Below are 12313 nucleotides of genomic sequence, written 5' to 3'. Positions count from 1 at the left end.
TCAACCCCAAAAAAACAAAGATTTATGAGTATTATTATTAGCATCACCAGTAGCCCATTTTCTCATTGTCTAATGTGCTAAACCTGCATTTATATTGGCCTAATCTATAATATTTTCATCTGGTTGCTTACTTTCTCACTTTCATCTTTAATAGCCTTTATCTATCCTCTTTTCTCACACTTACTCCTTCATTGCCTTTACAAAAAACTCCCCATAAGTGTCATCAAACAACCCCCTCATGTCCTGAGGCAATGTGTAAACCTCCAGCCTGATCAGGGTTTAGCCGCTCTCCTTCAAACTAGCACAGACCTGGGCCTCATTCACTGGGTTCTGAGGGATCTTTACCCCAGGCTCCACAGAAAAGTAACTCATTCCCAGAGATCCGATGAGCAGGAGGTGGCCACCAGGCCGCGGGAGGCAACTCCTTTCACCATTTTCATGTTAGCATTTGTAGCCTACGTAAAACTGATTTTGGTTTCTGGTGTTTGCATGTAACTGCTTGATTTAAACGTTACATGAGAAAGATAGACAAAAACGAAAAAATAATTAACAGGCAACAATGGGACTTAAATTATAGTGACAGTAGAGCTGACAAAGCCAAAATGCAGTTACTACATGTTTCGTAAAAAAGTAGACCCAATAATGGACTCCTCACATGGTTTTCAGGTCTTCCACCCACCCATCTATTCTGAATAAAACCAAAGGATGCAGCCAATGGCCAAGTGTGACTTTGCTCAAGATGCAAAGGCGTTATACTGTCAGCTATTCCATCAATCAATAGATAATCTCTCTCAAGGGTTAAAGACGACACAATGGTTAACATTTATAACGGCTCTCAGCCACGAAAAGGAGTGATTGGATTGGATGTTGCTGATGTTAAAGTGCAGTCATTGTGTTTGTTTTATTTGTTTCATAATGACACTTGAGTTCATGATTTTAATGCTTTTTTTATTTGTATTTTCGGATTTACATGACAGACAGTTGAATTCCAGAATAAAAATTATAAATAATTTTGGTGTGGAGTTTTGAAATTCCTGTTACGTTGAAGTGGAAAAACATGCAGCTATTACTTGCATCTATTCTGAATAAAACCAAAGGATTCAACAGCATTCTGGGACTTTGGGTAGTTTTTCCAGAAAACTGTGAAAAATCTGATTTTGAATCACCTTCATTCACATCATGTACAGGGCATGCCACATAATGATACTGGTCCTAAAACACACATCTCAAGAACAATTGGAAAGATCGGATGATGCACACAGTTTAAGATAAGATAAAATAACATATAAACCATCTTATGCATATTTTACAAACATTTAAGATTCTATTTCATCTATAGTGTGATGGTCAAAGTGCAAAAAAAGTTTTAGGGCCGTTATAAGGTTATTTATTGATATTTAACCAATGAACTGTAGAGCTGCTTCCAAAGTTAGAACACAACTTTTCAGTTTGCTATCCTCAACTTTGTAGACATTTACGTCCAAGGTCAAGGAAATCAGAGTATGGCTTACAGACGTTTTGATCGCAGTCACAGCCACAGCAGACCAGATTAAATCATATCAGAATAATCCAACTAATCACGGAAATGCAGCACAGTTTTTACAGTTTCATATTATGAATAGGCTTTTTTGTAACACGGCGATTAGCAAGCATGATCTGTTTGTGATGGCAGAGATGATCGTGGGGACTGAAAGAAGACCTATTTCTTTAAACAATATATATGATGAGTGTAATTATTGACTTGTATATGAATGTTTTGTTTTGTTTTGTTTTGTTTTGGTTGCTAATCAAACAATTATAATGGGTTGTTGTTGGTATTTGTGTGATTTTATGTCTGTAAAAGGAATCTGTAGGAATGTAAAAAGCTCCAGTCATATTTCTTTTCTAAGAAAAGAAAGACAAAAGGCTTTATTTGGCATTTTAGTTTACACATGGAGTCAACATGTAATTTGGACGTGTGACAAATGTGTTTGGATATTGCAAATGACAGAACACATTGATATTGATTAAATGAAGACCCTGAAAACCTTTTTGCACTTTTATGATCTTTGTTCCTCAGATGTTTACAGACTATATATGTGTTCTTTACCACGGCTATTAGCAACAAGTATTAGCGAAATCAGAAAACATTTACACAACTCAAAATGGCAGAGTAATGACACCTGGTGTTCAGTACTTCTAATTACACAATCATATTCTCAGATGTATATCTAAATTTGATCATTTAAAAAGAAGCAATCTTTTAGCTGTAATATCAAATGTATACTGCTTCCACTATTCTCTGACCCCATCTTTTTTAATATCAACAATAAGTTTGGATCAATATAATGCTGTTATGCAATTTAAGTCTGAGATAAGAAAACATGAAATACAAATTGTTTTAGCATCTTTATTCATATTATCAGAAATTACAAAACATAACACTAAACTCATCAGCCTCTTAATATCAAAATATACTGTTTATAAACAGTTTGAAAAATGGTATGTTATGATGCTTAACAAAAAATGGAAGTGTTACATTCTTGATGCTGTAGTTGCTGTGTTTGAACTGCAGGGGTAATGTTTAATTACATTTCTAACAAAGAAAAAGGAACCGTCTCCTTATTCACCCTCAGAAAAGACATTCACTGGACCAAGGAAATTAAGTGAAATATTTCATGTGTTTTTGAGTCAGTTTAAAAACAATTTAAATGATTGAAGATCAGAATCAAAGCAACCTCTCCTCCCCAAAAAACAAATATGCGTGAGTATTATTATTAGCATTACAGCCCATTTTCTCATTGTCTAATGTGCTAAACCTTGCATTTACATTGGCCTAATCTATAATATTTTATATCTGGATACTTACTTTCTCACTTTCATATTAAATAGCCTTTATCTATGCTCTTTTCTCACACTTACTCCTTCATTGCCTTTACAAAAAACACCCCAGACACGTCATCAACCCCCACCCTCATGTCCTGAGGCAATGTGTAAACCTCCAGCCTGATCAGGGTGTAACCACTCTCCTTCAAACTAGCACAGACCTGGGCCTCATTTAGTGGGACCACGGGGATCTTTACCCCAGGCCCCCCAAAATAGTAGCTCTCTCCCAGAGCTCCGATGAGCAGGAGGTGGCCACCGGGCCGCAGGAGCCTCCCAATGTTGCCCAGGGCCCTGGTGAAGGCAGCCAGGTCAGGGCTAGCACTCTCCAGACAGAAGCAGGAGACGAGACAGTCGGCCCCTGCTGAAGGAAGGGCGTCAAGGGCCAGAGGCTGAGGGCAGTGCACGTCAACGGGGACAATGTCCATGATGACCTGACGTAGCTTGGCAGCCTTCTCTGTCCATGCTGAGGGCCTGTTAGAGACAGTGAATCACCAAATTAGATAAAACAGCTATTGTAAATGCACACAGCATGTATCTGCACTAGTTATGTAATTCATACTGTGTGTTGACTCGGAAGCACACTGCATTGCATGATAGTGATTTAGGTGTTCATTAGCTGTGGGCATAGTTCTAGGGATGACATTGAAGGTCTGTTGGTCACTCGGTCCACCACTTTGGTCCTGATTGAAATATCTTAGCAACTTTTGCATGATTTGCCATGGAACTTTGTACAGACATACATGGTCCCCAGAGGATGAATCATAAGAGCTGTATGATCCCCTGACCTCTCATCCAGTGCCACCAGCAGTTCAAAGCTTTCACTTTTGCTGTGAAATATTTCTACATCTACTGGATGAATTGGTCCAACATTTGGTATAGACATTCATGGTTCCCAAATCATGTATCCTACTGACTTCCTACTCTGACTTTTCATCTACAGTAGCACCAGGTCAAACATCTAAATGTGTCCATAACTTAATGCTTTATGACCAAATACTTAACTAATACAAAACTAATGATATTGTCATCAACCTCAGCTGTACTTTGCACTTTTATTATTGTCACAGTAGGCATAGTACAAGGATGACTCATAGCTCAAAAATAGAATAAAATTGAATAAAATGTGAGATCTTGTGACCCTTGAAAGAAGATGACAGAGTTATTTTTAGAATTGTGAAACTAATTATGAATGAAAATGGTGTTACCACAAGGAGGGAGAAAGTAGAAAAAGGAACTCTAGAATGCTATTTATAAATCGATGTAAAGTGAAAAGAGTAGCATTCTTATTTTCTCTCTATAGAACAGCATACATTACAAATATAAACCATTTCCTGAAGATGATACTAGTTAAACATTGAGTCATTTGTAGTGAGTGATATTTCAAGATATCTCAAGTCTTTAAAACTGAGTTTATAGGGACCCGGTCGTACCGTTGTCCCTCCAGCTTGCAGACGTGCTGCAGGTATGGTGTCCAGTCCAGGCTGCAGCCTCCCTCGTCCTGGAGCCAGCGCCTCAGCTCCTGCCTGTTGACCTCCAGGAAATCTGTGAGGAGCACCTTGTTGAAAACCTCACAGCCACTCATCACCTGGTACAAGGTGGGACCCGAACCTATGTCCACCAGCAGCTCACCACTCACATCGCCTGGAAAGGTAAGAGAGAGAAGTAAGACTCTAATAAGAAGCTAATTCAGAGTTCTTTACCAAAATGCCTTGATTAATATGCAGCTTCTATTCAGATATCTCAACAGATTATTGTATGATCATAGCTTCCGAATATTAATAAAATGAAAATGATTTTAGGGAAGAGTGCTTGGATTATAAAGAAAGATTGCAAAAAGGAAGAGAAAGGACAAGCAAATGTTTTATGTGAAAACTCTTCAACAATTTTATTAAAGGTCCCATGGCATGAAAATTTCAGTTTATGAGGTTTTTTTAACATTAATATGAGTTCCCCCAGCCTGCCTATAGTCCTCCAGTGGCTAGAAATGGCAATAGGTGTAAACCGAGCCCTGGGTATCCTGCTCTGCCTTTGAGAAAATGAAAGCTCAGATGGGCCGATCTGGAATCTTCTCCTTATGAGGTCATAAGGAGCAAGGTTACCTCCCCTTTCTCTGCTTTGCCTGCCCAGAGAATTTGGCCCACCCATGAGAGAGAGAAATCATGGCTTTCAAACAAGCAAAGTGGCAGTTGGTCAAGGCCACACCACCACCCTCCACCTTGCCCCCCCCCCCCCCCCCCCCTCTCCTCCTCAATAGCTACAGACACAGAAATGGCACATACTAAGGAAAGCTCATTGTGGGACTGGCTCTAGTGGCTGTAATTCTGCACCAAGGCTGAATTTCGGGAAAGAGACTTATGATACAGTATAAGGGGACCACTAAGGTATATATAAAAGCATCCAAAGAGCACCATGTCATGGGACCTTTAAAGTTAAAAAATAAATAAATAATCCTTCAGACTGTTATAACAGTGTCACATACTGTATTCTGAAATCACTTGTTGCACCATTTTGCTTAGATTATATCAAATTTCTGAATGAAGAACTTAAATCCAGATCACATTTTTGATGGCACCACATTCAAAATGAATACATTTATTTGACATTTTATTCAGTTGTCCCTTTAATTCAGCCTGACATATTTGGTATGTTAGGAAATCATGAGTTCTAGAAAAACAAAGATATTTGGGTTTGAACAGTGTTTGGACCCACCTTAAATCTATATAATGAATAGAATAAAGGTATATTCACTGACTTTTGTGTGTTTTCAGAAAAAAGAGTGAAAATAACGGAGAAGAAAGTGTTTGTCTCCAATAATGCCCAACATCTGAAACATTTCCCTCTGACAGAAATCAAATCATTAGTGTTGAATTAAACATACATATATTATTATTGCAACCAATGACCTATTTTGATAAACACCAGCAACATAAGAGATTATCATCGTAATCAGGCAATATGTTTAACTCAATTTAATTGAGTTTTTAATTTTCATTTTCAATTTAATTTAAAATTTTTGGAATGAAGTTTACATGACCCATCACCCCGTCTCCTTACCTTCAGTGAAAGCTCTATGCAGGCATGCCAGTTTCCACGGCACAATGCTGTCCTTTCTTTCAAAATCAGCCCGTGGTGGAGTGTAGTTATACTGCAGATATGCTGCAGGATCAAATCCCTGGTAGCAGGCTGCCATGGCCGCCACTGCATTCTCTGCTCCCTTTTCTTCCATCCTCCTGTTGTCTTTGTGACTCTTCCTAACACCTCTGTTTAGTGGTCAGCCTTCAGGTACACCGTCAACCGCCTTATATACCTGTGTGTATCTGGGTGTGTCTGTGTCATTTTGTGTGTGTCTGTGCTTTGGGCTACTCTGAGTTTCATGGGCAGAGATAGCAATCCTGTTCTTGGGCCAGTGTTGCACTCCGATAGCATTTGTTCTGTTCATGTTCCCTGCCCTGAGGCGCTGATACCATCAGATCAGGGGGGCTTCCTCCAACACTAGAACCACTAATGGACTCCTCACATGGCTTTCAGGTCTTCCACCCACCTCTCAGATGCCCGCCATATCTCCACAATCATTCTAAAGGGCCTTTTACACGCAAACAATAGACCAGTTTTGTCTCAGGAAGCCCTGTTTGAAAGACACAAAGAGGTTTGTCTCCATCTCCATGTCGCCATTTTACTTTAATGATGTTGAGTGGCGGAGAGATGGGGAATTGTGAGTAGTAGCAATGGAAAGGAAAAGTTTCTTATGTTGACAGGCGATAGTAGATGATTACAAAGTCAAAGGTTGTCGTACAGGTCGCAGAGAGAAGCTGTATTTTGAGTACATTTTAAAATATAAATGGATTCAAGAAGTCCATCAAAAAGGAACAAGATGATAGTCGAGAGAAAGAATGAGCAAAGATAGATGTAGGTAAAAAGCTAATTTGAAAGCTTTAAAACGGACACAGAGTTGCAGCACTTTTTTTTATTTTAAAGGACCAGTGTGTAGGATTTATATAATAATTATGTTTTCATTCTAGTATAATCACCTGAAACTAAGAATTGTTGGGTTTTCTTTAGCTTAGAATAAGCCCTTCATATCTACGTAAAGAGTGGGTCCTCTTTCACAGAGCCGGTCATGTTGCATTGCCATGCGTAATTATTTCTTAGAGTTACTGCATAAATGCATTTTGAAGACAAATTAAAGCGTAACTCTCGCCAAAATGCAACCTAGGATCTTTTTGTGAATGTACCTGAGTCAAACTTTCGTTTAAAAGCATATTTAGGACGGAATCGCCACACGCCAGATTTACCTTATTTTCGGAAACAACAAGAGCTATGGTGAGTTGTTCAAAACCTTTCTTTTTAGTAAAATCTGGGTACACAAACAATGTTGTCAATGCTTTCTTTAAGGTGTAGATCCCCTGGTGATACTTTGAGCAAAGTTTCATGTTGTGTCGATCCTTCTTAGTGTTTTAAAAATAGCTATGTTGAGGCTAGCATAAAAGTGCCCTAGCACTCCCATTCAAAAGGCCATTTGACCGAAAAATGAAAATACGGTAAATCTTAAAAGTGGCGATTCCGTCCTAAATATGCTTTTAAACAAAAGTTTGACTCAGGTACATTCACAAAAAGACCCTAGGTTGCATTTTGGCGAGAGTTACGCTTTAAGGTTCAGGTTTACAGAAGACTAACTGTAAGAGATTTAGGAATTTAAATAGTATTTTACCTGTCCACGCAAAGAAGATTTAAACATTAAAGCAGATGGAGAGTGACCACAATATACAGCAACTGATAGTCATTGATACTGATATTCTATGGGATTGGATGTCTGATCAGAAATGTAACTGTTGTCGTGCTTTTCCTCAGAATGACGAAGATTAAATACATTTTCAATGGGGTGCCTGGGTAGCTCACCTGATAGAGCGTGCGTCAGTATACAGAGATTTACTCCTTGACACAGCAGCCAAGGCTTCAACTCCAACCTGTGGCCCTTTGCTGCATGTCATTCACCTTCTCTCTCAGTACATTTTCAAGGACTTATTGTTGATTTAAATCATAGAACCTTGTAAAAATAATAAAGACTTCTGCTGTTTGGTCCACTGTTGGTTTACAGATGCAGTGTTTCATTTGCTCTCCTACATGGAGTGTTAGTGCCTTAGTGCATTAGTGCTCACATGACATATATTTTCAGTTTTAGCAGACTAAGAATGTCAATAAACTAACTTATCTCACTTCACTGTAGATTTTCAATATTGTGGTTATTTTGTGCCAGGGAATAGGACAAAGACTTATTTATTGCTCCATTAAAATAGCTTACTAAATTTTAAAACCACTAGCCACAGCAGCCAGCTGACTAAACAGGGAGCCTCATCCCCTGATTCAATTAATTTTCTGTCTATTCCCAGCGTATCCCAAAGCAGCAGCTGAACCAATGTGGAACATGGCCATGTAGTAATCAAACGTATTCTTCCCAGGAGTCTCTTAACACCTCGCTCATTCCTGGCAGCTGAACCAGAATACATACACACACATATACACACACACGCTGACCCTCTTACCCAAAAATATTGTGTTGAATAGTGTCCAATGGAGACAAGGTATTTTGGATGTGGAATTCTGCCAGGTGATCTGGTTAAAAATAGAATATTTGGAGATTACAATTAGAGTCAGACTAGAGTCAAAAAGGGGTTGAGAGTTTTCTTTTCCAGGAGAATTCCCTTTGGCAAGACTTCAGAGTGTGCAAACAGCATTTATGCTCTCTGGACAGAAAAGGGATTGTAAAAGCTGCTGAATGTTCCCAGAAATGAAAGCTTATTTAGGAACACAGACATAATATCATTATATATTTTATTAGAATACATTAATCAGCTCTTGAAAGAAATCCTCAAATGTATTAATTTATGTTTAGATTATTAGAAAAGTGATTAATTAAAATCCATGAACATTCTATGAACATTCTATGAACATTCTATTTTAACCTCAGTCTTCTCTTAGTGTCCAAATGTCTATACCATATCTATTTCGACACAAATATAATGAAAATACAACTGTCATGATAAAAAAAACTTAGAACCTGAAAGGACCAACAACATAACCCTTTGTGAGCATTAATCTAAAATCTGTAATGACTATATCCCAATGTGACAGTTTAAAAAAGGCATTTCACATGAAGAAAAATCAACCATATTATTTTTAAGTCATAATATTAGCCAAGAAAACAAATTACATTATAACAATAATCTAGTTTTATTACAAAAATAAACATTAGCCTAATTAAGCCGGAAAGAAAAATACAGTTGTGTAATATAATAATTAGCATTTGTTGAATTATTGAATATTTTTATCAAGAGCAAAAGGTGTAGCCAAGGAACCTTGGCAAATTTGCCATTTTCACCAAGGTCGTCCTCTCACGCGTCTCTAACACACCGCTCTTTGCTGTCGTGGTCTCACAGCATTCTTTCTTCTGGATTTGAGCTGGGCCTCGTTGCACCTTCGGCCCCATGGCAGAGGGGATGGACATAGGCTGATGGGGTCGTCTGGTTGATTGTGTTTTGTGATGTGGGTAATTCTTGCTGATGGCCCCCGAGAGGAATCGCTGCAGGAGCATCCTGGCCTCCCAGTGTTTTCCTGAGCGCTCTCCCTACATCACTGTCGGCCTGTAAGACGGTCAGAAGCCAAACTCACATACAAACTGTATTTCTTTCTCATTAAGTGTCATCACAAACGTGATTGCTCCTATCACTGCATGTACCCTTGCTTCATTTTAAAATAATGTTCAGTTAAAGTGTGTGAATCTGTTGATTGGGAGGAGATTGTCCCTAACCTGTGGTGATGCTGCGGTACGAGGGTGAGGCTGTGCCAGTGAGCCATGTAGCTCTGTCCTGTCTGCCAGTCCTCCTCCAGGACGCTACACTCCAGCTCAGCTCTACCTGCACCATCCACACTGCACATCCCTGCTGCTGCCTGCTCCAACCAAACCAACCACCAATCCTGTCTGGATCGGATCAGTCTGGATAAAAGAGGTCACACAATTCTCAGATTAAATCTACAGAGAGGCGCTCACAAAGTGTGTATTGCCTCTAAATTGAGGACACAGCATTTGGAGTTCTTATCAGATACAGACGTACCTTGGCCACACATTATTTTCATGACTGACAAGCATGACGAACTGAAAAATATGGAGCTGTAGCTAAAAGGTGATATATATACCATTACTGTCCAGTTAATTTGGATGAATTGTTGCAATGTTAGTTTTTCAGGACACTATCGTGCTCATAAGTAAACAAGTCCATGCAATTTCTTTTTATCCTTTTTATCATATTTTTGCCACAATCGTCTCCTTTTAGACAGTTTTCATGCTGTGTTCTTGTGTTTTGTGCTTTGAAAATCTTACTTTCTAAAGGAAACCAACACATGTTCTGTGACCTTTGGTCCATTTTCATACAATATGAAATCTAGTCTAGAGGCTATAAATCATCTTGCTGACAATGTTTATTGTAACATTACAGTATCATCAAAAAATGAAAATGAAAAAAAAAATAGTAAAATAGTAAAATGGCAATGCAACTTACTTTCACCACTGATCCTTTTCTCTCCACTCACTCTTTAGGTTGCTACTTTTCTGTTTCCTTCTGACAACCTTTCCCTTTGAAGTTAGTCTTTTTCAGAACTATTCCACATTTAAATTCTGATCTTCAATGGAAACAGTACAGCTCCTCTGATCTGCTTTACAACTGGTCAGCTTGACTATGTGGGGTTGGGTATTAGGGGGGTTATATAGTTGTGTATCTGCAGCTATTTTAGACATGGCTCTGCTACCACCGAGACATGATATTAGAAACAATCCACGAGCTGCCACTTTGACCATGGAGATAATGAGTTGAGGCACAATGAATGAAGCACGCACACGCACACACACACACACACACACACACACACACACACACACACACACACACACACACACACACACACACACACACACACACACAACATAACCCAATTACTGTATCACTGCATAAAGACCTCCAAAGAACCCTCAACCTCGACTCTGGGTTTTATCCAAAGCAACACGTTGTTTACCTGTCCCACTTTAACAGGTTACATCCACACTCTCTGCCTCAGCCCACTGGGCCAAAGTCATAAGCAAACTGTCTGAGATTCTCTTTTTGGATATCTCCTGTAATGCCATTATTTAACTGCTTGGAGACAACATCTGTTTTACTAATCCCAAGACATTACCATTACAGTTGCCATTCAAGTCAAGTCAATAATTTTTTTATTCAGCCCAATGTCACAAATTTGTCTCAAGGGGCTTTAAAATCTGGACACCCCCTGACCTTTGACAACAACAACAACAACAACAACAACAACAACAACAACAACCTTTAACTTGGGAATAGTCAACATGCTAAGCAAATGTGTACCCGTTTACATTAGTTTAGCCTGTTAGCATGCTAACATTTGCTAATGAGTAATAAAGACAAAGATGATAGGAATGTCATTAGAGAAAGTATTAAACAAAGTGTTTTTTTAACCTGAGGTGGTGCTAGATGAGAATGGTCAAAATGGGAATGTGATAAGTTCCTTTCTGATAAAATGTCACTGTCTTCTGTCAATGTTTTATTAATTTTGGTCAGTTATTTTTTTATGTTACAAAATTAATATGGGGTTTAGGTTTAACCATTACACTGTTTGTTTCAGTAGGAAATATTAGTACTTCTACCAATTCTAAGGGATCAAAATGATCAGACTTGCAATAAGTTAAATGTTGAACACACACACACACACACACACACACACACACACACACACACACACACACACACACACACACACACACACACACACACAAACAGATAGTAGTTAGTGGATTAGTGGAGCCAGGAGAAAGGTAAGGGTCAGTTTCTTCCCCTAAGTCAGATGGACAGATAAAAGGAGTTGGAACACAGAAGAACAGATAAAGGGCAAGAGCGGACAACAGAGAGATGAACAGGACATATATAATGGAATAATACACAATTAAGCCAGAGCTACAGAAACCAATTTAGTTATCTATGGTCCTAGGGGCAGTGGGAGTCCCACAGTGTCAGTCAAATCTGCTTTGGGTTACTTTTCATTTCGTCACAGCAGGACAGTGCAAGTACAGAAAACTTTCATCTCTACTGCAGTCCTGTGATTTCTCCACCACATGAAATTTAGCTTTATGAATATGACCCTAATGAGATAAAAAAAAAAGTTGACAAAAAGGCTACATAAACTGATGTCATTACATTCCAAATAAGTGATATACGTGTTTTACCTTCAACAATAATTTAATGTGTTGCTTTGCACAATATATAATTCTCAATATAAAGGGCAACAATATGCAACCCTATGGGGCAACCATAAAACACATGAACTGTACATTTTGTCTCTTATGTTGAAATGTGAGACTTAATGTCACTTCCGTTCGTTTTCCGCATTT

At 38.6% G+C, this 12313-nt stretch overlaps 1 protein-coding gene across 1 annotated transcript; it reads right to left on the bottom strand.

The window, feature by feature from the left end:
• Positions 1-2897: 2897 nt before the first annotated feature.
• On the bottom strand, positions 2898-6091 carry LOC114547626 (phenylethanolamine N-methyltransferase). Its single transcript, XM_028566894.1, has 3 exons — positions 5920-6091; positions 4296-4506; positions 2898-3336 (listed from the first exon to the last, which is right to left on the bottom strand). Exons 1-3 carry the CDS (start codon positions 6089-6091, stop codon positions 2898-2900), a joined length of 822 nt encoding a protein of 273 aa, XP_028422695.1.
• Between the last annotated feature and the right edge of the window lie 6222 nt (positions 6092-12313).

Source organism: Perca flavescens, chromosome 21 (genome assembly GCF_004354835.1).
Source record: "Perca flavescens isolate YP-PL-M2 chromosome 21, PFLA_1.0, whole genome shotgun sequence".
In the NCBI taxonomy this organism is placed as follows: Eukaryota; Metazoa; Chordata; class Actinopteri; order Perciformes; family Percidae; genus Perca; species Perca flavescens.
The sequence above is the reverse complement of the archived record's forward strand: the minus strand, read 5'-3'. Positions and strand labels throughout refer to the sequence as shown.